Source organism: Physeter macrocephalus, chromosome 5 (genome assembly GCF_002837175.3).
Source record: "Physeter macrocephalus isolate SW-GA chromosome 5, ASM283717v5, whole genome shotgun sequence".
NCBI classification, from domain to species: Eukaryota; Metazoa; Chordata; class Mammalia; order Artiodactyla; family Physeteridae; genus Physeter; species Physeter macrocephalus.
In genome coordinates, this window is record NC_041218.1 from 89,069,895 (window position 1) to 89,096,457 (window position 26,563).

Sequence of the window (26,563 nt, forward strand, 5' to 3'; positions counted from 1 at the left end):
CCTGCGCGCCCGGAGCCTGTGCTCCGCAACGGGAGAGACCACAACAGAGGGAGGCCCGCATACCACAAAAGAAAAAAAAAAAAAAAAAAAAAGATAGCAACGAAATGGAAGCAACCAAAATATCCATTGACAGAGGACTGGATAAAAAAGATGTGGAACATAAAAAGGTTATTACTCACCCATAAAAAGAATGAAATAATGCCATTTGCAGCAACATGGATGAACCTGAAGGTGACAATACTAAGTGAAATAAGCCAGACAGAGAAAGACAAATAGCATATGATATCACCTACAGGTAAGATCTAAAAATTGATACAAATAATAACCAAATTTACAAAACAGAAACAGACTCGCGGACTTAGAAAACGAACATATGGTTACCAAAGGGGAAAGGTGGGGCTGGAGGGATACCTTAGGAGGTTGGGATTAACCCCTGCACACTAATATCCATAAAACAGATAATTAACAAGGACCTACTGTCTAACACAGGGAACACTACTTAACAATCTGAAAGAACTTATATAGGAAGGGCCCGAAAAAGAGTAGATATGTGTCTGTTTACCTGAATCAAGCTGCTTAAAGCTAAAACAAACACAACATTGTAAAGCCACAATACTCCAATATAAACTAAATGTTAAATTAGAAAACAAAAACAAAAACGAAATGCCTACAACATTCTCCTCGGGCCTTGGGACCCAGGCAGCTTCACATCCCTGGAGCCCGAGCAGCCTTGGTTTCCAAAAGCTGGATGTCATGGGGGTTAGGGAGCTGGGAAGGATGTGCCAGCAAATGAGCTCTTGGACCTGCAGTGCCTGATCCCTTCGGGATGGACCACAATCTCCAGATCCACGATGGACCTCTGACAGCAAGGCCAAGCCTAATGCAGCCAAAGGATGGTGGACCCTCTGGGCCGGAAGAGCTCTGAAAAGTCACCTGGTCCCCACGTCTCCTGGTGCTAGGGTTCCCATCTCCAGCCTCCTTCCGCAGAGTCACCCCACCTATGGACGCCAGCACCCTCAGCACAGCGCTTTGGCAGGGATTGGGATTTGTCCCAGGGGGAAAGGGAAGAGGGTGGAAGTACTGAGACACAAATCCTTGGGTGTCTGTTCTGGCACATTCCACTCATTTAAAACCCAGCAGCAGGACTTTCCCTAAGCCTCTCATTGCCCGAGTAACCAGAGTTGGGCAACCAGAAATGCTGCTGCCTTGTTTCCTGGAATGACAACTTTAAAACCAGTGCTTATGGGCACTTCACATTCACAAGGCCTGAGGCTTAAATGAACAATGCCCTCTAGAAATGTAGTGTGGCAGGTGATCGAAAGAGAATTCAAAACAGAGCCGACTTTCAATAAGCCCATTTCAGAGGTAAATTTTACTCACGAGGTTTTTTCTTGTTTTGTTTTGTTTTTTTAAAGCACATGAAAAGATGCTTAACATCGCTCATTATCATAGCACATCAAAACTACAAGGAGCTATTACCTCGTACCAGTTACAGTGGACATCATTGAAAAGGCTACAAACAGCAAATCTTCGAGAGTGCGTACAGAAAAAGAACACTCCTATGCTGTCGGTGGGAACATAAACTGGTAACAGCCACTATGCAGATCAGTATGAAGGTTCCTTAAAAAACTAAAATAAATCTACCATATGATCCAGCAATCCCACTCCTGGGCATATATCCAGAGAAAACTGTACTTTGGAAAGACACATGCACCCCAACGTTCATTGCAGGACTATTTTCAATAGCCAAGGCGTGGAAGCCACCAAATTGTCCACCAGCAGACGAATGCATAAAGAAGATGTGGTACATATATACAAGGGAATATTAGCCATAAAAAAGAATGAAACAACACCATTTGCAGCAACTGGCTGGACCTGGCAATGATCACATCAAGTGAAGTAGCCAGACACAAAAAGACAAGTGTCATCTGATATAGCTTGAAGGTAGAGTCTAAGGTGAAAATGATACAAATGAACTTATTTGCAAAACAAAAACATACTCACAGACTTTGAATGCCAACTTATGGTTGCCGGGGGTGGGTGGGTGGAAACATGGCTGGTAGGGATAAATTAGGAGTTCACAATTAACATATACCCACTAGTATATAAAATAGATGATCAACAAGGACCTTCTGTTTAGCACAGGGCACTGTACTCGATATTTAGGTAATACCCTAAGTGGGGAAAGAATTTGAAAAAGAATAGATACATGTGTATGTACAACTGAATCACTTAGCTGTATATCTGAAACTAATACCACACTGTATATCAACTATACTCCAATATAAAATAAAAATTAAAATAAAAAGCAAAGAAAAACAAAAAACTCCTGCCTTTAAAAAAAAGAAAGCTTACCCTTCATTAAAGAATTCAGCTCCCACCCCGCAACTTCCTTTTCTGCCTCATTATTCCTCAAGGCACCAATCATCTTTCAGTATCCCACATCATTTTCTTATCTGTTTATTGTCTCTCTTCCATTAAACCGAAGGCCCAAGGAGGCCAGGCTGCCTTTCTGCTTTTTCATGGCTCTGTCTCTAGCACCTAGAATAGTGGAGTTTAAGAACAACTGGCCTGGTGAGTTCTCAGAAATTGAACCCAGTTTCTTCAATATCTCCAAATCATCAGAGTTCAGAGATGTATTTCCGCCTTCATGTGGTCACTCACTTTCCTGTTTGAAATGAAAGAAAACTGAAGACACCATTACTACGTCTGTATTTTTAGAAACTGTGGCCCAAAAACCAGGAAGGAATTTTTACCGAACAGGTAACCTACCCATCTTGGCCTCCTGCCCTCAACCCTTCTTCTCACAGCTTGACTCCATGTTTCTCTTCATACCATGTTCTCCAGAAGACATAAAATCTTCTTGTTCCTCCCATCCACAAAGTTGAAACGTACACTAAGGTTTTATCTATTAATATCCTGACTCATTCTTAAACAGTGCTGGGAAAATATTATTCATGTTACTCAATTCTGTTAACTAGGATTCATACTATGAACATTCCTTAGCATCAAAGTGACAATATGGGTTTTTGGGGTTATTTAAAATCTCATATCCTTTAAAGAAAAGTGGACACGCTTACTAAGGTAAACGATCTAACACCACCGCCACAGACCCACTCCCCATCCTCCTGCCTTACTGCAGGTCGGCGCTTCGGGGATACCTCCACTCTTTCCATCCCACCCACTTCCAATGTCTAGTTCCTTATCTCTCAGTTCCCCACAAGGCCTGGCAGGACAGGGGTTGTTGGAAAAGAGAGGCCAAGCGGGGCAGGAGGTGTCGAGGCGCAAGAAACTAAGAAAGGAAAAAAAAGCGCTACTGCCGTTGGGAGCCACCGACTCCCTGCTGAAGTGAAATCTCACTCATCTCATAAACCACAGGCCAAAGGTTAACAGTCTCATCCTAAGTATAACTAGCATATTGAAAGCCCAGTAACCTATTCCCAATTTTTAAAGGAGTGGTAGGTTATTTGACGATTTCTTTTATAACTTTAGCAGCTTTTTCCAAGGAGGAAGAGCCAAGCGCTCCAGGCTTAACCCTTATAATTCATATTCCAAAACGCAGGTTACTATTTTCTGGAACATGCCACGCACTTGCTCACCTCTGTGACCTTCTCATGCCCATCATCCACCTGGAAAACCACTGTCAAATAGTTTTTATCTTCTAGGCCCAGCTCAGATATCACCTCCTCTGTAAAGCCATTTCCAATCCCACCAGTTAGAATTAATTGCGTCCTTTCCTCTATTTTTAAGGCATCTGTTCCTACTTCTAGTTGCCACCAGATCAGAGCTGGTCATTCACACATGTACTTTGCTGCTCAACTATGAACTTGAAGGCACCTTATTCATGTCATCTCCCCAGAACCTTATCATACAAAAGGGCTCAATTAGCTAACTGGAGTGTCACAGTACAATTCACAGCAACGTTAAGTAATACATATATTAAGAGCAAATACGCAGCACTCAAAAAGCCAAATGCTACCTCTTTGGAGCATGGAACACTGCTGTGATCTTTTTCCATCATCAGCCATCTGAGAACATTTGGAATAGAGGGATTTTTCCATGTTGGCCAAGGGTTAACAAATCTCCCATCCTTTCCTTTCTTTGATTTAGTTACATCTTCTTCTAGTCTGTAATCCAGTTTGAAACTCTTCCTGGAAAACCTCGAAGAATCACTTCCTCCAGAATTCCGTGAATTTTGGCGCTTTCTTACTGCTTCTTTAGGATATTGGCAACTTGTCCTCAGGGACTGGTTGCTTTCATTTTCATCCATGTCCTTTCGTGAAGAGCTAAAAAAAAGGGGGAGGGGGAATATACTGAGTTTAACATAAAGACATTAAAACATACACATAGTATTATTTCTTAACCAAAAAAAATTTCCTCAAACTTATAACAATGTCTCTATTAGGCTCAAACTTTCTTCCTGCAAAATACAATTTTAGAATCCAGTATTACTGCTTGCTAAATAGAAAAGGTGTTTGCTTTACTTATTACTGCCAAACCTTTAAAAAATTCCTTATGTGCTGTTATTCAAAACAAATCTACTCTACCAGCCAGCATTTAAACATATGAAAATTTTCCATTTCAATGACATTCTGTAGAAAAAAGCACCTTCATGAATCCAATACTTTCATACCTTCATTTTAAAGTATTATATTGTTAATAACATAAGAAGAAGGATCATCTTAGTTCCTCCAAGATACTTCAGTAATTCAAATGACTTACATATAACCCCATTAGGCCTAGTTATTTTTACTTTGTAGACAATCTGTTACTAATGCCCCCCCAAAAAGTACAATGAGTCCAAATCCCCAGAAAGGAGATACACATTAGTTGAGAAACATTTCAATAATGTATTTAAGTGGTTATACAAATTTGAATTAACTCAGATGTAGAACTGTGCATGTAACCTAGCTCTGTGACCTTAGGCAAGTGTCCTATCCTCTCTGTGCCTTGATTTCTTCATCTGTAAAATGGAGATAATAATACTGCCTGCCTCCAAAGGGTTATTGAGAGGACTGAAAAAGCAAATGCAAGTAAAGTAAAGCACTTAGAACACATATGTAAAATGTATATAGCAAATGTAATATACATGTATGCACATCATCACATGCATCATATACATCAGCTCAGCAAACGTGAGGGGTTGCTGCTGCCCTTTTCTTCACTGCTCCGACGCCCACTTACACCTCTTAACTTAAGGCACTGAAATCCTTGCTTTTGACTATACAGGATTCCAGACACATGAGTGAGAAACAGTGCAGTAAGAATATACATTCTTCTTCCATGAATTTCATCTCCTTCCTATTCTGTTAAACAAACGTTTGCTTTCTGTTTCGTTTAAGTGTATTGTGTATACACAATACACAATACTCTTTATAACCCCAAGAAAAATAAGCACAATAACAGAGAAACAAGTATTATTTTTTGACTACAGTGCTGTTTAAATAGAAATATTACCCAGGAAGAAAGGGAAATAACTCAAACCCCAGGATGAGGTACACATACACGTACACTCAACCAGAACTTTTTTTTTTTTTTTTCCCCAAAACCTTCTGGAGTAAATAGTCTATGATCTGGAGAAAAACAGGTGTTAAGAAACCACAGCTCACAAAAGCTGAAGCACCCGCTGCTGCTCAGGCACAGCTGTTGGTGGCACCGCCTTACAGCTAAGGCAGGCTAACCAGTTTGGTTTTTTTTTTTTGCGTTACGCGGGCCTCTCACTGTTGTGGCCTCTCCCATTGCGGAGCACAGGCTCCGGACGCGCAGGCTCAGCGGCCATGGCTCACGGGCCCAGCCGCTCCACGGCATGTGGGATCTTCCCGGACCGGGGAACGAACCCGCGTCCCCTGCATCGGCAGGCAGACTCCCAACCACTGCGCCACCAGGGAAGCCCAAACCAGTTTTATGTCTTGGGCAAATGACTTAACCTTTCTAGTCCTCAATTGTCTCATCTGTAAAATACCTACTTATCTCAAGTGGGGTTTCAAAGCATTCAAGGACATAATAATGTTTGTAAAATGCTTGCCACTCACTCAAGGGCTAATTCTTTTTTCCCTAAACCATCTAAATAATTTAAATTCTATTAGAAAGCAATGGATCTGGGAGAGTTATCTCAGTTCCTCTTATAGAATGGCTTTACCTGGGTCATAATTACATTCAGGCCGAGGCCTTTACAAAGGGCAGAAACAGAGACCAGCCATTTAAACCTTACTTCACTTAACAGATGAAAATACACAGGTTTAGAGAGTTTAAGTCACTTCTGGACAAGTTAATGTCCGATGGCAGAGCTGACCTCACGCCGCCCCTTGTGATGATAAACAGTGTGTGAGATTGTTTGCATTTGTTACACACATACATAAATATTCATATACATATAAACACACATATGTAATAATTCTACCAAATATATAATAAAGTATTAGCTCATTGTTTTAAACAATCAAGAAATAAAGGGGGAAAAAGAAAAGGGCACTCTGATTCAAAACCACACAAAAAAGTCAATTCAGGGTTTTCAGACAACATCTAGTTGTCTAGTGTACCTGGGACATAAGAATCAAGAGAGGCTTGTGAGAGTCGAGGTGGTAAAGGTGTAAAGGACGGGATGAAAAGGATGGGACTGGACTGCGGGCCTGGACTGTGACATTAAGGAGGTTTGGCTACACTCGGGCAATGGGGAAACACTAAAGGTACTTAAAAAGGGCATATGTGGGGAAGACAACTCTGGTCACAGGATAAAAACAAAAAGGAAGGGGGCTTCCCTGGTGGCGCAGTGGTTAAGAACCAGCCTGCCAATGCAGGGGACACAGGTTCGGGCCCTGGTTGGGGAAGATCCCACATGCCAGGGAGCAACTAAGCCCGTGTGCCACAACTACTGAAGCCCGGGTGCCTAGAGCCCGCGAGCCACAACTACTGAAGCCCGGGTGCCTAGAGCCCGAGCTCCGCAACAAGAAGCCACTGCAATGAGAAGGTCGCACACTGCAATGAAGAGTAGCCCCCCTTTGCTGCCACCAGAGAAAGCCCACATGCAGCAACAAAGACCCAACGCAGCCAAAAATAAATAAATAAAATAAAGATTAAAAAAATTAAAAACAAAAAGGGAGTGCCTAAAAACTGGAGCCAGGGACATAAATTAGTAGGAAACAGAAGAAACCCAAAACATCCACTAATAGCGAGGCCCTATGCTACGTGTTTTATACGGTGCATTTAAATTAACGTTCCCAGCAAAATTTCAAGGTAGGTATTATGATCTCATTTTTTAAATGAAAAACTAAGAGGCACAGAGCAGCCCAGTCAAAAGATGATGAGGCAGAGACTTCCCTGGTGGTCCAGTGGCTAAGACTCTGCACTCCCAATGCAGAGGGCCCGGGTTCGACCTCACATGCTGCAACTAAGAGTTCACATGCCACAGCTAAAGATCCCGCATGCCGCAACTAAAGATCCTGCGTGCTGCAACGAAGATCCCACGTTCCGCAACTAAGACCCAATACAGCCAAATAAATAAGTAAATAAAATATTTTTTTTTAAAAAGATGATGAGGCAGTGACAGTGAGAAGGGAAAGAATAATTCCAAGAGACAATAAAGAAGCTGAATCCCTAAGAATTGAGAGTCTCTGGATGGCGGCAAACTTTGGCCACTTTGCAGGGCAGTTTGGGGAGGGGGTCAAAGTGGGAGGAGCACCACTAGCCCAGTAAGGGAATTAGGGGAAAGTAAGTACATATTCGGAGTGTGGAGGAGAAGGCAGATCTCTGCCCCAGCGAGTCTGAGGCAGGGTTTGAGACCACAGGGAAGGAAGGATCCAAGAGGAAGTGGGCACTGACACCCAGTACAAATGGATGACTCTGGGATCCAGGTTGCTCTGGGGGTGATGAAAGTTAGACAGCAGAGAGGTTTCCAGGGGCCTGGAGATTGAAAGGAGAGTGAAAAATGGGTTTGGTGACTGTTTTCTATCTGGAAAATAAACTTTTTTTAAAGTTGTCTATTCACACGGTCCCCATTTTCTTAACTCCCACTAACTTCGGCTTTCACCCTGGTCAATCCTTGGGAGCAGGTCTCTACCAAAATCAATCCTTTCTTAACATACCCCAGGCGCAACACACACAAAATCCAGACTTCAGGAGTGAGCTTTTTACAGGCACATCTGATTTTTAAAAAAAGGGTGGTGGGGAACCTCCAGAGGATGCCCTTTACTCTCAGAATGAGGGTGTGTATTTCTAGCCCCGGCCACACTCTCCGCTGTTCCAAACACAGGCCCTTCATCTGTTTCTTCAAATGCATCATGCTCCCGCCTCAGGGCCACCTTGCCATCACAGGGCTTTTGCACATGATTTTTTAAAATATTCTTGGGGTGGGAGGAGAAAGTAGCGTATGAAGATCGATACTCACAGGATTATGTATGACCACAAAATCTGTTCACAACAGCACAAAATGCTGGCTCTATGATGCACCATTTCACACTGCGTACTCTAAGTGTGAGATGATGGGAAGAAACCAGAAAGACATAACCTGAACTGTGACAACCTGGACTCATTCCTTTGGAGGAAAAGTACGAGAACTCCGGCTGGTGAATGTGCACAATGATGGGCTCTGTCAACAGGTGGTCCCGAGACCAAGGGAGCATCAGCTCGCCTGCCTGAGGGCTGGGTCCTGAGACGGCTCCACATCAAACATCACTCTTCTGGTCACTCAGTAGTGGATATGGCAACAATCTCACAAAGGTCATCCTTAAATATCAAAGATAAAATGACAGGAAAACTAGAACTAAGGAAGACTGGATCCTGCTATGTTAACTAGCTTTCAGCTTTGCAGATTCAGAAAACATATCTAGCTTAACATATCAAGGCTGGAGTTTCCTTATTTAAATGTAGCAGATTTCCCAGTTATTTCTTGTTACGTATCTGTCTCCAAAGTTAACAATGTTAAATGAAAACTCTGCCTTGACTTCAGGCCAACACTAAGCACGAGGGGAGGGGCATACTCATGAGTACATGTACACTATCAACAACCTGTGTTTCAAAAGGAGGTTCAAAACTTGATGAAGATCTTTACATTATACTGATTTTCATCCAATTTACGACACCATGAATTTGTAAGGCAGTTATTTTATGTGCCACTAAGAAAGTTAAAACGTTATCAACTATAATTATGTCATGCACTATATGATTCATCCTGATATGGGTGATGTTAAAACTGGAATAAAATGTCTGTCTTAAAACTGATAAAATACACCATTTTATAGTGTGCTCCTAAGTACTATACATTAAAGTTTCTGTTTGCTTTGCTTTCCTTTAGCTTTTTAGCAAAACTGGTTGTTAAGTCAATAAACTGAGTTAAAAATGAAATTCATGGAAAAACAAAGCAGTATTTTCTTTGCCGATGCATACTGTGCACGAAACTCCCACGGAACATTCTGTCTTTTATTATCCAGTGTACTTCCCATGCTTGGGACATATCTGCCCTCCCATCAGTCTCCTAAACGCCTGTGGGGTTAACACCATTCTCAAGGGAAATCTGTACTGCATGAGAAGGGAGGGGAGGACAGTTTAATTTTAACCTGCAAAGCCCTGTGCAGACATTTCAATGAACTGAAATAGTTTCATTAGCTATGTTACCTAGCAGTGTATTAAAAGGACCCTTTTCTTCACTAAAGATAGGAGAGCAAATATAAAATGGTGAATTCACAGGCAGGAGACAAGGTGGCGGAGCACAAGGACGTGAGCTCACCTCCTCTCACGAAAACACCAAAATCACAACTAACTGCTGAACCGCCACTGACAAAAAAAGACTCAAACCTACAAAAAAAGATATTCTACACCCAAAGACAAAGAAGAAGCCACAACAAGAAGGTAGGAGGGGTGCTTTCACAATATAATCAAATCCCATACCCAACCCACAAGCTGGAAAATTACTATATCACAGAGGGTCTTCAACAGAAGAGAGAGCTCTAAGCCCCACGTCAGGCTCCCCAGCCTGGCGGTCTGGCATCTGCAGGAGGAGCCCCCAGAGCATTTGGCTTTGAAGGCCAGTGGGGCCTGAGTGCAGGAGCCACACAGTCCCGGGGGCAACAGAGACTCTACTCTTCGAGGGTGCACACATGGCTTCATGTGCACTGGGACCCAGGGCAAAGCAGTGAGTGACTCCATAGAAGCCTGGGCCAGACCTACCTGAGGGTCTTGGAGGGTCTCCTGGGGAGAAGGGGTCGGCTGTGGCTCACTGCGAGGGCAAGGACACTGGTGACGGAGGCCCCAGGAAATATTCATCAGCATGAGCTCCCGTGGAGGTCGCCATTTTGGCAGAGAGACCCGGCCCCAGCAACAGCCTGCAGCCTCCAGAGCTGGGACGCCTCAGGCCAAACAACCAATAGGGTGGGAACACAGCCCCACCCATCAGCAGACACGCTGCTTAGTCGTCCTGACCCCACAGCCGCCTATGAACACACCCCTTGACACGGCCCTGCCCCCCAGAGGGACAAGACCCAGCTCCACCCACCAGCAGGCAGGCACCAGTCTCTGCCACCAGGAAGCCTGCACAAGCCCCTGGACCAACTTCACCCACCAGAGGGCAGACACCAGAAGCAAGAAGAACTACAATCCAGATCATCCAGACAGAAAATCAATAAGGAAACAGAGGGCTTAAATGACACATTCGGCCAATGGACTTAATTGATACTTATAGAACATTCCATCCAAATGCAGCAGAATACACATTCTTGAGCGCACATGGAACATTCTCCAGGATTGATCACATGCGGGGCCACAAAGTGAGCCTCAGTAAATCTAAGAAAATTGAAATCATATCAAGCATCTTCTCTGACCACAACGCTATGAGATTAGAAACTAATCACAAAGAAAGAAAACTAAAAAAAACACGTGGAGGCTAAACAATATGTTACTAAACAACCAATGGATCACTGAGGAAACCAAAAAATACCTAGAGACAAATGACAGTGAAAAAATGATGACTCAAAACCTATGTGACATAGAAAAAACAGTTCTAACAGGGAAGTTATAGCAATACAGTCTTACCTCAGGAAACAAAAAAAATCTCAAATAACCTAACCTTACACCTAAAGCAACTAGAGAAAGAAGAACAAACAAGAACAGAACAGAAAAGATAAAAGAATTTGAAGCTGGTTCTTTGAAAAGATAAATAGATAAACCTTTAGCTAGACTCATCAAGAAAAAAAGGGAGCAGGCTCAAATCAATAAAATTAGAAATGAAAAAGGAGGGACTTCCCTGGTGGTCCAGTGGTTAAGACTCCATGCTCCCAATGCAGGGGGCACAGGTTCAATCCTTGGTCAGGGAACTAAGATCCCACATGCTGCATTGTGCAGCCAAAAAAGAAAAAGAAAGAAAAAAAAAAAGAAGTGAAAACGGAGAAGTTACAATGGACACTACAGAAATACAAAGGATCATAAGAGACTACTGTAAGCAACTATATGCCAATAAAATGGACAACCTAGAAGAAATGGACAAATTCTTAGAAAGGTACAATCTTCCAAGACTGAACCAGGAAGAAATAGAAAATATGACCAGACCTATCACAAGTACTGAAATTGAAACTGTGATTTAAAACTTCCAACAAGCAAAAGTCCAAGACCAGATGGCTTCACAGGAGAAGTCTATCAAACATTTAGAGAAGAGTTAACACCTATCCTTCTGAAACTATTCCCAAAAATTGCAGAGGAAGGGACACTCCCAAGCTCATTCTATGAGGACACCATTACCCTGATACCGAAACCAGACCAAGATACCACACAAAAAAGAAAATTACAGGCCAATATCACTGATGAGCATAGGCACAAAAATCCTCAACAAAATACTAGCAAACAGAATCCAACAATACATTAAAAGGATCATACACCATGATCAAGTGGGATTCATCCCAGGGAGGCAAGGATTTTTCAGTATCAACAAAGCAATCAGTACAATATACCACATTAACAAACTGAAGAATAAAAACCACATGATCATCTCAATAGATGCAGAAAAAGCATCTGACAAAATTCAACACCTATTTATGATAAAAAAAACTTTCCAGAAAATGGGCACAGAGGGAACCTACATCAACATAATAAAGGCCATATATGACAAACCCACAGCTAATATTATACTCAAGGGTGAAAAGCTAAAAGCATTTCCTCTAAGATCAGGAACAAGACAAGAATGTCCACTCTCACCACTTTTATTCAACATTGTTTTGCAACTCCTAGCCATGGCACAGACAAGAAAAAGAAATAAAAGGAATCCAAATCGGAAAAGAAGCAAAACTGTCACTGTTTGCAGATGACATGATACTACACATAGAAAATCCTAAAGATGCTGCCAGAAAACTACTAGAGCCCATCAGTGAATTTAGGAAAGTTGCAGGATACAAAATTAATACACAGAAATCTCTTGCATTTCTATACACTAACAATGAAAGAACAGAAAGAGAAATTAAGGAAACAATCCCATTTACTATCACATCAAAAAGAATGAAATAGCTAGGAATAAATGTACCTAAGGAGGCAAAAGACCTATACTCCAAAAACTATAAGACACTGATGAAAGAAATCGAAGATGACACAAACAGATGGAAAGATATACCATGTTGTTGGATTGGAAGAATCAATACTGTCAAAATGACTATACCACCCAAGGCAATCTACAGACTCAATGCAATCCCTATCAAATTACCAATGGCATTTTTCACAGAACTAGAAAAAAAATTTTAATTTATATGGAGACGCAAAAGGTCCTGAATAGCCAAAGCAATCCTGAGAAAGAAAAACGGAGCTGGAGGCATCAGGCTTCCTGACTTCAGACTATACTACAAAGCTACAGTCATCAAAACAGTATGGTACTGGCACAAAAACAAATATAGACCAATGGAACAGGATAGAAAGCCCAGAAATAAACCCACGCACCTATGGTCAATTAATCTATGACAAAGGAGGTAAGACTATGCAATGGAGGAAAGATAGTCTCTTCAGTAAGTGGTGCTGGGAAAACTGGACAGCTACATGTAAAAGAATGAAACTAGAACATTCTCTAACACAATACACAAAAATAAACTCGAAATGGATTAAAGACCTAAATGTAAGACCAGACACTATAAAACTCTTAGAGAAAAACATAGGCAGAACACTCTTTGACATAAATCACAGCAATATCTTTTTGGGTCTACCTCCTAAGGTAATGAAAATAAAAATGAAAGTAAACCAATGGGACCTAATTAAACTTAAAAGCTTTTGTACAGCAAAGGAAACCACAAATAAAATGAAAAGACAACCTACAGAATGGGAGAAGATATTTGCAAACAAGGAGACCGACAAGGGATTAATCTCCAAAATATAGAAACAGTTCATGAAGCTCAATATCAACAAAATAAACAACCCAATCAAAAAATGGGCAGAAGATCCAAATAGGCATTTCTCCAAAAATGACATACAGATGGCCATAAAGCACATGAAATGATAATCGCTAATTATTAGAGAAATGCAAATGAAATCCCTATCAAATTACCAATGGCATTTTTCACAGAACTAGAAAAAAAATTTTAATTTATATGGAGACGCAAAAGGTCCTGAATAGCCAAAGCAATCCTGAGAAAGAAAAACGGAGCTGGAGGCATCAGGCTTCCTGACTTCAGACTATACTACAAAGCTACAGTCATCAAAACAGTATGGTACTGGCACAAAAACAAATATAGACCAATGGAACAGGATAGAAAGCCCAGAAATAAACCCACGCACCTATGGTCAATTAATCTATGACAAAGGAGGTAAGACTATGCAATGGAGGAAAGATAGTCTCTTCAGTAAGTGGTGCTGGGAAAACTGGACAGCTACATGTAAAAGAATGAAACTAGAACATTCTCTAACACAATACACAAAAATAAACTCGAAATGGATTAAAGACCTAAATGTAAGACCAGACACTATAAAACTCTTAGAGAAAAACATAGGCAGAACACTCTTTGACATAAATCACAGCAATATCTTTTTGGGTCTACCTCCTAAGGTAATGAAAATAAAAATGAAAGTAAACCAATGGGACCTAATTAAACTTAAAAGCTTTTGTACAGCAAAGGAAACCACAAATAAAATGAAAAGACAACCTACAGAATGGGAGAAGATATTTGCAAACAAGGAGACCGACAAGGGATTAATCTCCAAAATATAGAAACAGTTCATGAAGCTCAATATCAACAAAATAAACAACCCAATCAAAAAATGGGCAGAAGATCCAAATAGGCATTTCTCCAAAAATGACATACAGATGGCCATAAAGCACATGAAATGATAATCGCTAATTATTAGAGAAATGCAAATGAAAACTACAATGAGGTATCACCTAACACCAGTCAGAATGGCCATCATCAAAAAGTCTACAAACAAATTCTGGAGAGGATGTGGAGAAAAGAGAACCCTCCTACACTGTTGGTGGGAATGTAAATTGGTGCAGCCACTATGCAGATCAGTACAGAGGTTCCTTAAAAAACTAAAAATAGAACCACCATATGATCCAGGAATTCCACTCTTGCAGCATATATCTGAAGAAAACCATAATTCTAAAAGATACATGCACCCCAATGTTCACTGCAGCACTATTTACAATAGCCAAGACATGGAAGCAACCTAGATGTCCATCAACAGAGGAATGGATAAAGATGTGGTATGTATATACAAAGGAATATTACTCATCCATTAAAAAAATGAAATAATGCCACTTGCAGCAACATGGATGAACCTAGAGATGATCATACTAAGTAAGTCAGACAAAGACAAATATCGTGTATCACTTATGTTGGACTCTAAAAGGATGACACGAATGAACTTATTTACAAAACAGAAACAGGCTCACAGACTTTGAAAACAAACTTATGGTTACCAAAGGGGAAGGGGGCGGGGATAAATTAGGAGGTTGGGATTAACAATATATATACTACTATATATAAAATACTCAACAAGGACCTACTTTATAGCATAGGGAACTCTACTCAAAGTTCTGTAATAACCTATATGGGAAAAGAATCTGAAAAAGAATAGATACATGTGTATGTATAACTGAATCACTTAGCTGTACACCTGAAACTAACACAACATTGTAAACCAATTATACTCCAGTAAAGATGTTAATTAAAAAAAAAACAAAAAAACCTGTGATTCTCAATTCTGGCTGCACAGCAGAATTACCTGTGGAGCTTTTTAAACTACACTGGAGGCTCCTGAATCCAAATGTCAGGTGGGGATTCCCCAGGTAATTTTTAAAAGCTCTGTGGGTGATTCTGATATGTAGGCAGGGTTGAGAACCACTACTTTCAATCAGCCGTTGGCATGAAGGTAGCACAGGCATTTAGGAAGGACCAAAGGGACTTTCTGGTACCCCAGAATTTATGCTAGCAGAGCAGCTGCCAACAATAAAGCCTACTCTTCCTCCCTGTCCTGCACTCCAAGTTATAAAGGTGGCCTAACCTCAAGATGGCTACACAGTATTAGGACTGGCAAGACTCCACTGCTAAGGATAAAGTTTGATAGATCAGAGGCTTCCACTCAGTCCAGCTGAGTCACAAATTCAACTCTGTGGGCCCAGGAAGCCAAACCAAAAAAAAAAAGGAACCACACTCAGTAATAACTGACATTGTCTATAATAACCCACAGCAGCCTGTACATCATGAGTGCTCAATAACTATTTATTGACTGAATAAATGAACAGGAGCTTAAATCCTAATCACTCTTCACTGAGACAGAGTTAACTGTTTCTGAGAGAATCTGCTGGGAATAAAATTACAGGAGAAGCAAAAGTAACCAAAGGACAACGAGACAAAATTCAACAAAGGGCATTCCCACTAAGTCTACTAATTATGGAGATAAAAATTGAAAAATCTTAGGGAATACTTCAGTAGTTGAATTCTATGGTGGTAAAGTGGTGACAAAGTGGTAGAGACCAGAAGATACCTACCATAAAATCTAGTCCCCCTTTTCTCCTCAGTAACAGAATGCCAGTTTTACTTAGGGTAGCTCTGCACCAGTTAATGACTACATTTCCACACCTTCCAGCTAGGGATGGCCGATGCGATCGAAGCAGAAGTCTTATATGGGAAAGGGAGGCATTCTGGATTCTTCCTGCATCCTGCTGCCTGGAGCCATCTTGAGCCATGAGGATCATGGCCACTTCTAGGAATGGCATAGAGAACTAGGACTTCAGACAGAGGCCACGTACCAAGCCTGGACCTTGCAACTCTGGACCTCCCCAAACTAATCCTAACTGATACAATGACCATAACTTGGAAGTTTAGGGAAGCTATAAAACCACACACGGTAACTATGCAAAAACAGAGCCTTCCTAATCCAAACATGGGTACACAGAGCAGCACACATGACTGCTATAGGTATATCACTTATTGAGCACTTGTATGTGTCAGACATTTTATACACATTCATTATCTCATTTAATCCTCACAACATTCCCTCAAGGTAGATAGATATTATCCTCACATCACAGGCCACATACCAGAGGTTCACAGAGGTTAACAGTTTACCTGAAGTCAAAAAGCTGGTTAACAGTTGTACCTGGAAATCCAACCCAAGTTGATCAGACTCCAAAATCCATGCTCTTTCCACTAATCATGTTGAATATGCAAGGAAAATCCAATTATTTTATCTTAAACAGATACCTAGGTTCTAAAGTTAGTTGCATACAGCCAACAGTATGGTCTCACTGACAAGGCTAGCCTTTCTTGCTTTCAACAATGTCTTTTTTCTCCAATGTCTTTTTTCTCCCCTTTCAAAGTAAAAAGCACTTAGTAGACACTCAATAAATACCAGTTTCCTTATTTTCCTTTTTATAAATGTATTTATTTATTTATATTTTAGTATATATTTTTTGGCTGTGTTGGGTCTTCGTTGTGGCAAGCGGGGGCTACTCTTCATTGCAGTGCATGGGCTTCTCATTGCAGTGGCTTCTCTTGTTGCAGAGCACGGGCTCTAGGTGCACAGGCTTCGGTAGCTGTGGCTCGTGGGCTCTAGAGCGCAGGCTCAGTAGTTGTGGCTCACAGGCTTAGTTGCTCCGTGGCATGTGGGATCTTCCCAGACCAGGGCTCGAACCTGTGTCCCCTGCATTGGCAGGTAAGATTCTTAACCACTGCACCACCAGGGAAGCCCTATAATTGCCCTTTTAATATTACACGGCGATTTCAAATGATGTAACTATCCTATTTAATTGCTAAATTATTTTCATTTAAATTTACACAGAAAAGAATAATTAGTCCTATATTTCAGTCATATAAACAGAAAATATACATGGGGCCTTGAAGATATTTTCCTTGCCTTGGAAAGATGCCTTTGAGTTCATCCAGTTCATATAACCACCTGGCATTTTATCCTTCCAGCTGGAAGAATTTTTAATCAAGTCCAATGAAGAGACACTTTCAGGTAAGAGGATCAACACCTCGGGGCTTTCCCAGTTTTAGCACTGAAAGTCCTGTATCCTGGGAATGCCCTCAGTCCTGGGAAAACCTGAAAGATTGATCACTCTGCAACCTCAGGGTACCATATATATGCATAGTAATGCCTTCAACAAAATGTATTAAAATGTGGGCAGTGTATACTAAATTGGAGATGAGCTTTATTATAAAGCAGGATTTTAAGATACTTGGGCAGCTAAGCAAAAAGAAATTATAAAGCTCTACATAATCATGCTTAACCGAGAGAATATTGCCGAGAACATCATACGTTTGTCAAATTCTTCTGTGATGATATTCGATACGCGCTCCAGCATTCACATTCATCCAGTTAAAACATGGGCTCCGAAAGGCACGCGTACGTTTACACACGATAGACAGTTCGTCTACATATAAAATTGAGACACTATATGAGGAAAGAATAAGAAAGGAATGGACTTTCAAGTAAGAATTTTAAAGTACGAACGGTCCCCGACTTACAATGGTCCAACTTATGATTTTTTGACTTTACAATGGTGCAAAAGCGATACGCATTCAGAAGAAACACTACTTCGAACTGTGAATTTCGATCTTTTCCCGGGCTAGTAACATGTGGAGCAAAAGATACTCTCTTCCCTTGCTGGGCAGAGGCAGCAAGTCGCAGCTCCCAGTGGGTGACTGGGGTCGCTGGCTAGCAATCACCAGGGTAAACAACCCATACACTTACAACCATTCTGTTTTTCACTTTTACTATAGTACTCAATAAAGTACATGGGATATACAACACTTTCTTATAAAATAGGCTTTGTGTCAGACTGTGGACTAATGTAAGCGTTCAGAGCATGCTTAAAGTAGGCTAAGCTATGATGTCCGATAGATTAGGTGTATTAAATGCATTTTCAAATTATGATATTTTCAACTTCAGTCACGTTTATGAAGATGTAACCCCATCGTAAGTCAGGAAGATCTGTACCTCATCTCTGTGAAATGGTGGAAAAGTCTAATTTTGACGTTTCAATTTTGTGGCATCATGAGAGGCTAAAAACTCTTGCAAGAGTAGAAATAGGAGAGACCTCCCTAGTGGCACAGTAGTTAAGAATCTGTCTGCCAGTGCAGGGGACACAGGTTTGAGCCCTGGTCCGGAAAGATCCCATATGCAGCAGAGCAACTAAGCCCGTGTCCCACAGCTACTGAGCCTGTGCTCTAGAGCTCGCGAGCCACGACTGAAGCCAGCGCGCCCTAGGGCCCGTGCTCTGCAACGAGAAGCCACCGCAATGAGAAGCCGCGCACCACAATGAAGAGTAGCCCCCGCTCGCCGCAACTAGAGAAAGCCTGTGCACAGCAGCAAAGACCCAACGCAGCCAAAAAAAAAAAAAATAGAAACAGGAAACCTGTAAGTTAAGCGGTTGGACCAGCCACATAGGAAGGTCCTTTCTAACTTTAACACTCCATGACCCAAGTCATCATTCTGTGACCCCTTTCTTTTACAGGAGAAGCAAGTCAGGGCAGAGAGGTACATGGCACTCCAAGGGTCCAGCTCTGTCTGGTGATGGAGCCTGGACTGCTGATTAGCCATATTCTCACCTGAATTATGCCTAGAAACACTTAGAACCAACAGAGCATGTGGTCAGCATGGGAAGATAAATGATACATTTCACCTCATGGTGGGTATTTCACTTAGTTTAGCTCATAAACAGATAAACTGGCCTCAAGTTTAAAAAAGAACTTCGAGCTCAGAAATTCTTTAAACCATCATTACTTACTTCAGTCACAGAATAGCACAGTACAGATAGTAGTACTTTGCATGAACTCTCTAAACAAGCCAAAGGAATCAACACAGTAACTTGAAAAGAAAACAAACATCTTTGTAGTTTGAAGGACCTTCAAAATACAGAAAACAACTTTCAAAACAAATTATTGCTGTCGTCCAGTTTTCCTAGCAACAGGATCTTTTATAAGCAAATCAAGTGTCTGCCCATTTTGAGGGGTGCCAGAACAATGAGGAAGCCTGGTTTTTCTATATTCTGACCATTTCGTTCTTATAACTGAGAGAGATTACAGAGGACCACAGAAGTCTACAGGCATTTTTTACTGTCCCTTAAATCTGGGAAGGCCCTCAAATTAGACAAACAGGAAAATCTGCTGCCCCTGAGGGGAAAGGTGAATTGTTCTAGGTAGCAGGCATATACTGAGTTGATTTTCAGTCATTTCTGAATTTATGCTGATCCATCTAGATGCCAGCCCTGTGCCCCCATAGCCAATGGTACTTACCATTCACAACCAACAGGTTTAGGGCTGCAGCTTATGGCTGTGATGCTGACCAAAGTTTGCTTATCCCAACCACTCTTACCTTGGCTTCAGCTGGTCCCCCCCTTTCTAACAAGCAGCAGCTGTGTATACGCGTATTGGGCCAAAGGCCAGGGCTGTTGTGCTAAGGAACCCTGGGTAAATTACTAAAATCTCCCAGGCTCTCAGTTTCCTGTTTCCCTCATCGGTGGAAGGGCATTAATAATCTCACATATTGTACGTCTCTAAAACCAAAGTAAATATAAATATATACAAGAATACTTGAAAGAGCTTTGTAAATTATAATGTTATAATAAATTATTTAACCAGCTGAGTTGGCAAAAGACTATCTCTGACATAACAAGACTGCCCCTGGGGATATATGAGTTCATACATAATCTGTCACAAAAGTCTGTTAATAAAATATTTACTTTGTTATAAGGTAGAAACTAACAAACCATTGTAAAGCAGTTATACTCCAATAAAGATGTTAAAAATAAATAAAATAAAGTATTAAAAAAATTTAAATACACAATAAATGGTTATTAAATTCACAAGACAAGTCAAGGAAAGCACTATAGATATAGATAGGCAGAATTTTTTGGTATTCTAGCAGTTAGAATAGCACATTACTTGACTCTCATGCTGCAAATCACATGGGTGATTTTGTTTTATTTTTTCTTGGGTGATTTTTTTAATGCCAGTTTTACATTTGCCCTCACAGGCCTTCGGGATAAAGGTGCTCGTTAACCATTAATTATGTGCTCAATCCATTTCCCCAGTAATACTTCAAAGACCTTTTTTTTTTGTTGTTGGTACGCAGGCCTCTCACCGTTGTGGCCTCTCCCGTTGCGGAGCACAGGCTCCGGACGCACAGGCTCAGCGGCCATGGCTCACGGGCCCAGCCGCTCCGGGGCACGAACCCGTGTCCCCTGCATCGGCAGGAGGACTCTCAGCCACTGCGCCACCACCGGGGAAGCCCACGAAAACATTTTTTACTTGTATGCATTTCACTCTAAAATGCCCAGATCAACACAGTCCTTCAGCTACAGCCATATTCTACTTTACAAAAAAAAAAAAGAGCAGAATGGAATGGAAAAACCCACTATATCTGTTAGGTAGTTAGACATTAGCAGCAAGGAGGTGACAGTGGCGAAAAGAGGGGACTAGTGGAATTACACCCCGACCATCTGAGGACCCTCCCGACTCCACCCAGAACGCGGAAACTGTGGTCGTGTGGCGAGCAATTTATCCTGATAACGAGGGAGCACAGTAACACAAGGGGACTTCCCCAGGCTGTGCGTGCCCAGACTAGACAGGCGTATAACCTAGAGTAAACCAAACTCATTATACCGTCATTATAATAAAATCTGCAGGTGGTTTTGCCGCCCCCCACCTTGGGCTTTTCTTAGCGAATCAAGGGTAAGGGCATGCGCAATAAGGAACTTGTTACCTAGCTCGGGACTGTCAATCAAATAATGACACCCTGTCACTCACCCACGATTGCGCCCCGCCTCCTCGCAGAGCGCTCCTTATAAACACCCTTAAGCCTGCACAGGAGCTCCTGGCTTCACTTCGCAGAAACAGCCCGCTCTTCCTCTGAGAGTGTAATTATGCTTTAATAAAACTCTGCTTTGTGCTTAAGCCCTTAAGTGTAGTCTGCAGTTCTTTGCATGCTATCACAAGGACCGAGATTGCTGGTCCAGGTCTTCCGCTGACCTCCTCGGTTGAAGCTATTTTGACACTACCCTCGCCAACCCGGAAACATAACTACAGCTATCTACCACTACGATGAAAAAGCAGAATGAAACAACAAAATTAAAGGCAAATAGTACTTTGTGAAACACGAACAACATGTTCTTAAAAATGTCCCCAATTTCCCAAGCTCACTAATACTCAAAGTAACATAATACCCTTTTCATACAGGATGACTGTATCATCTAAAGCATAACCAAAACCAAAACCCTATGACGGAATGCTTGTATTAAAATATCAGTCATTTATAACTAATTTAAAAATTAAATTTTGCAATATGAAATCTGTACAATATAATTTGAAATTGTGAAGGAAAATAAGAGTATGAGAAATACACTATTTTCATCCCTTGGAGACATGAAATTCTTGCAGCAGGAAAGCCTGCAGAATGTAATGAAATAAAATCTGAAAATTGCGACAATATCTTCAGTTAACTTAAAACACTTTGAATTGAAATCAATATCTCTCTTACACTTTAAACAGGCCCTAAATTTCTTCTCCAGCAGATCTAAATCTTCTTGCAACAAAATCAGACTACTGTGGGAAATAGGTAATCTTTTTAAAGATTACATAACTTCTTTCTAAATGATATCGACGTCTGCGGCTAAATCAAAACCAATGAAACTGAAAATAGAAATGGAACTGCTAGATATCCATTCTTAACAAAGATGGAAATTATTTCTTAATTTCCAGAGAGCTGTATCTCAGGAATGACTTTCTCAATAACTTAATCAGAATTATCAAATAGCAAACACTTGATGCTAATTAGCCAAAGTAAACCAGGTGAGTCATATTACAACATATATAGAACAACTGCAGTAAAGACAAGGCGGAAAACCTAGCTACTTTTTGAAGGTTAACTTTTCTCATACTCAATATTTTCCAGGTTCAACTGAGATGTGATGCATCTCAGACTCAGAAGCCTGTATAAGCGTATTTATCTCAACTACCAGGATTACAGCTGAAAAAAAAACAAAACTATCTGAATACCTGGTCTGAAAAGCCTGCAATAATACTCAGTTTGAAACAAACGACCACCGAACAGAAAACTCAAGAAAGCGCCGGCTTCCACCACCTCACCGCACCTTGCTCCAATCTTTCGCTCTTCATTTCCATTCCATGGTTAGTTTTCAAGATAAAAGGGGAGAAACCTGGTGGAACGGATTTTTAGAAATAAATACTACAGGTGAAGCAGAAATAAATTGCTCCAAGGAAGTTGTCCACCCACTCATTTACATACAACCAAAAAATACACCCACATGTATTCCAATCGGTGAAGATGCAACCTCGTGATTTGCAAAGGAGATTGGACTTATAACAAATCCCAGAAACGGCTACTCTCCCAAACGAAAAAAATCATGTGGCTCTTCATCCAGGCAGCCTCAGAGATGCGGGCTCCGCACCTCGTGAGGTGCGGAAATTCAAACGAATCCCTGCCACTCACAAGTGCAGCATCTTTGGGATGAGGCAGGGCTCGGGAGCAGGAATCCACCCACATTCCACTCTACTCCGCGGAAGAGTCCAAGCAGCCCCAAGCTGGGGAGTGCAGATCGCTCCACCCACAGACCGAGAGAAAGCAAGCGGAGCCGGGCGAAGGAAAGGCGGTGGGGGGCGGAGGGGGGAAAGGCGGGCGCGGCGGGGGGGCGCTAGCGGCGGGCGGGGAGCAGGGAGGCGGGCGCTAGCGGGGGCGGGGGCAGGGAGGCAGGGAGCTGGGCAGGGAGGTGGGCACGGAGCGTGGGCTCACCTGACGCGATGGTCGGTTAGGCGCGCGCGCCGCCGACGCCTCTGCTGCTGCTCTTCGGCTACGGGCCACAGCGCCCCCGGACACAGCGCCCCAGCGCAGCGGAAGGGGCGACGGTGGCCAGCACCCGGGTTCCTCCGCCCCCGGCCCCGCCGCGCCGGCTCCGCCGAGGGCGTTAAGAGCTGCAGGCAGCGCCTCAGCGCTCGCCGCCTCACCATCCTGGGGGCGAGCCGGCGCCTCATCCGAGGCCCACCGGGCGCCCCCACGCCGCGCGGGGCCCTGGCCGAGCTAGATTCCGCTCCACGTTGTCCGGTCACTCACTCATTGTGTCCTTCGAATCTGGCAGCCCCGCCAGCGTCAGCCCCGCGCCGGCCACCGCTCAGGCCTTTACCAAGATGGCCGCGCCCCACCCCACCCAACCCAACCCAACCCCCGGCGCCGAGGCCTTGTTGGTTACAGGAGGCGCCGCGGCACCTTTTGCCCTTCCTGAACGGGCCCATGCCTCTCGCACTGTGCGCAAGCCCTTCTGACACCAAACTTGCTGTCCTGTCCTAGACCTAGAAGCTAACTTTCAGATCGCGTGAACACCTTCTAGAACACCCACCCTAGTTGCTAAAATTAAATGGGATCTTGGTGGCCTCTCGTGGCCTGCGCGATCGTAGTAGACCAGCACCTGGTAGCAGGATACTTACAACCTATGGTGCCAGGAGCCCCGTAGCGAAGAAACCAAACTAATTTGAAGTGTGTACACTAGGTATTGAATATTCATGGAAAGCATTGCCTTGTCACGGTCTGTGCTCATTAACTATTAAAAAGATGTCACAGCTTCCTGGTATACACAGTTCTCATCTAAATTTGCTTTTTAAAAAAAATCTCAGGGTGATGACAACAGAGCACCAAATCATGATTCCCAGCTTTTCCCAGGTTTTCCTTTTTGAACTGCAGGATGAAATTTACTGTTTCAATAAGTAATTTAAGTATAGACAGATGGAAATAGAATTCAACAATGGGTGGTTGGGCAAAGAGATTCCTCTATAAGAGTCCTCGTGGGTGTGTCCACGGGCCAGAAAGAAATGCCCTCTGTCTGGGACTGCGAATGCAGATAAGACTGGTGTAAAATACAAACCAAACTTTTGCAATTTGAAAGTGACCTTGCCAGTGTAATAGCGTAGGAATGTAAAGAAGATTATGCCAGGTATGGACTTTTACCCCCTCAGGGTAGCTTGCAGCTGTTGCTGAATCTTATTCACTTAAGTGTGATTAAGAGCTGCTTGCTCGTGGGCTGGGCTGAGACTGCACTCACTCAGTGGTACCTCAGGTGCAACAGGAAAAAAAGACACAGCGCTACAAACCCAAACTGTAAATTGAAGCTACTGTTAGCTCAGGAGGTCTTCACAATGCTCTTGGCTAAGGAACTTTAAAAAGATGCCCTCTGTTCCCCTCACTCGAATTCTTTATGATGATTTTCAAACATACAGAAAATAGAGATGCCTTTTTGTTACACAGTATGAATGAATTGCAGACAACAAAAATCAATCACCCCTAAATATTTCAGCCTGCCTCTTCTAAAGAAAGGACATTCGCCTCAATCACAATACCGGTAGCACACCTAAGGAAACAATTCCCTGATACCATTTAATGTTCAGTCCAGTTTCAAGTTTGTGCGATTGTCCCAAGAATGTCTTTTACAGCCTTTTTTTTTTTCTGAATAGGCTTATTAACTGCCTAGGCTCATGCATTGCATTCGCTTATTATGTTTAAGAAGCAATTTGAAACGTTCGCTTGATAACTCTTCTCTACACAAACTTACAGATAAATGGAGACAAATGTTTACAGCTTGTTTTTCACTGAGAGCAGGTGCTTTTGATAAGCACATTTATGTAGACCAGGAAAGTCTAGGAGGAATGAATAACCTTTTAGTACAACACAGAGATCATAATTGAAGCTGTATTAATTAATGTTTATGCTTTCTAAACATAAACTTTTATGTAGTTTACTACATAAACTTTATGGATTGTGTTGTAATTTCTACTTGACTTCCAAAGCTTAATTTTTCTAGACAATGAAAAGCTGTTTAGTAAAACAATTTCTATCACTCCAGGTAAAACCTCTAGCTTGCCCTGCTTCACAGTACAGAGGAGAATGAAAGCTGTGCCTTTCACTCATGGTTTAATTTTAGATCCTGACCTGCTGAACTGGGTTTTATTTGTCCTTCCTTCTTATGCCACCCGTAGGAAGTCAGGCTTTCAGCATATAACTTTGTCTTTTAAGTTGTCAGTGTTAAAACAGGCCTAAAATGAAGTCACTTAGGCTAAGCTCCACATCACCAAATGGAGACTCAGAATGTCAGCCTCTCCCAGAACAGGAATCTTAAACCAGTCAATCAGGAATCACCTGGTCAGCACTAGTTAATCGGCCTGATAGACCCATGCCATCCCCTAAAGGAAAGTGACCTGTCACAACCAATCCACTTTCTGCTATTATAACTTCCTGGTCCACTCCCTTCTGCCTGTAAAGGTCTTTCATTTGGTACAACTCCTTGGAGCTTCTTTCTATCTGCTAAATGAGATGCTGCCCAATTCATGTATCATTGAAAAAAGCCTATAAGATCTTTAAAATTTACTCAGTTGAATTTGTTTTAATATTACTTCATTTTTAAATGTTAATTAATGCTGTAAAGAAGAGGAGCAAATTTACACAGTTCCCTTAAAGTGGCTGGTGGCCAAGGTAACATTTCTGGAGACTAGTATTAAATGAGCTTATTTTATTTTATTTATTTTTTTAAGATTTTTTCGATGTGGACTATTTTTTAAAGTCTTAATTTAATTTGTTACAACACTGCTTCTGTTTTATGTTTTGGGTTTTTTTTTTTTTTTTTTTTTTGGCTGCGAGGCATGTGGGATCCCAGCTCCCCAGTCAGGCATCGAACCCGCAACCCCTGCATTGGAAGGTGAAATTCCAACCACTGGACTGCCAAGGAAGTCCCAAATGAGCTTATTTTAAATACTGCACAAAATGTTAGTTAAATTACTTCTGGGAAACCACATATAAACCAATTTTAGCACAATAGCTCATCTGTAAAGTGAGTTCTGCAATCAGTACTGTCCTTTCTTCTCCCAGCTCCAGGCCTAAAGGCACAGAGGACTAGAGCACAGCGTGACTACTTACTAGAGGACTTTAATTCATTGTGTATTTATAGCAGCACCTGTGGAATTCAGTTAACTACTGAGTTCACCTCCAGTTAAATCAAAATTTGCATGATCATTAAGAATCTATAGATAACTCCGAAAAGCAATAAGGCAGCTAACTTCTATTTTTTTTTTTTTTTTTTTTTTTTTTTTTTGCGGTACGCGGGCCT

The 26,563-nt window shown here is 41.9% G+C and overlaps 1 protein-coding gene across 6 annotated transcripts in view; it reads right to left on the minus strand.

Moving 5' to 3' along the window:
• The window catches only part of NAPEPLD (N-acyl phosphatidylethanolamine phospholipase D), a 110,683-nt gene that overhangs the window by 22,238 nt on the left and 61,882 nt on the right, over positions 1 to 26,563 (minus strand). For 2 of the 6 annotated variants that reach the window (XM_055085061.1, XM_007129461.4), the window contains exon 2: positions 3,980 to 4,286. In XM_055085061.1, the coding sequence (XP_054941036.1) occupies positions 3,980 to 4,270 (291 nt within the window). In that variant the 5' untranslated portion in view covers positions 4,271 to 4,286. Of the gene's footprint in view, positions 1 to 3,979; positions 4,287 to 22,454; positions 22,466 to 22,549; positions 22,613 to 22,723; positions 22,757 to 23,208; positions 23,566 to 26,563 lie in introns of those variants that run through there. The other 4 variants (XM_024115946.3, XM_028490156.2, XM_028490157.2 and 1 more) reach the window with 4 other exon arrangements.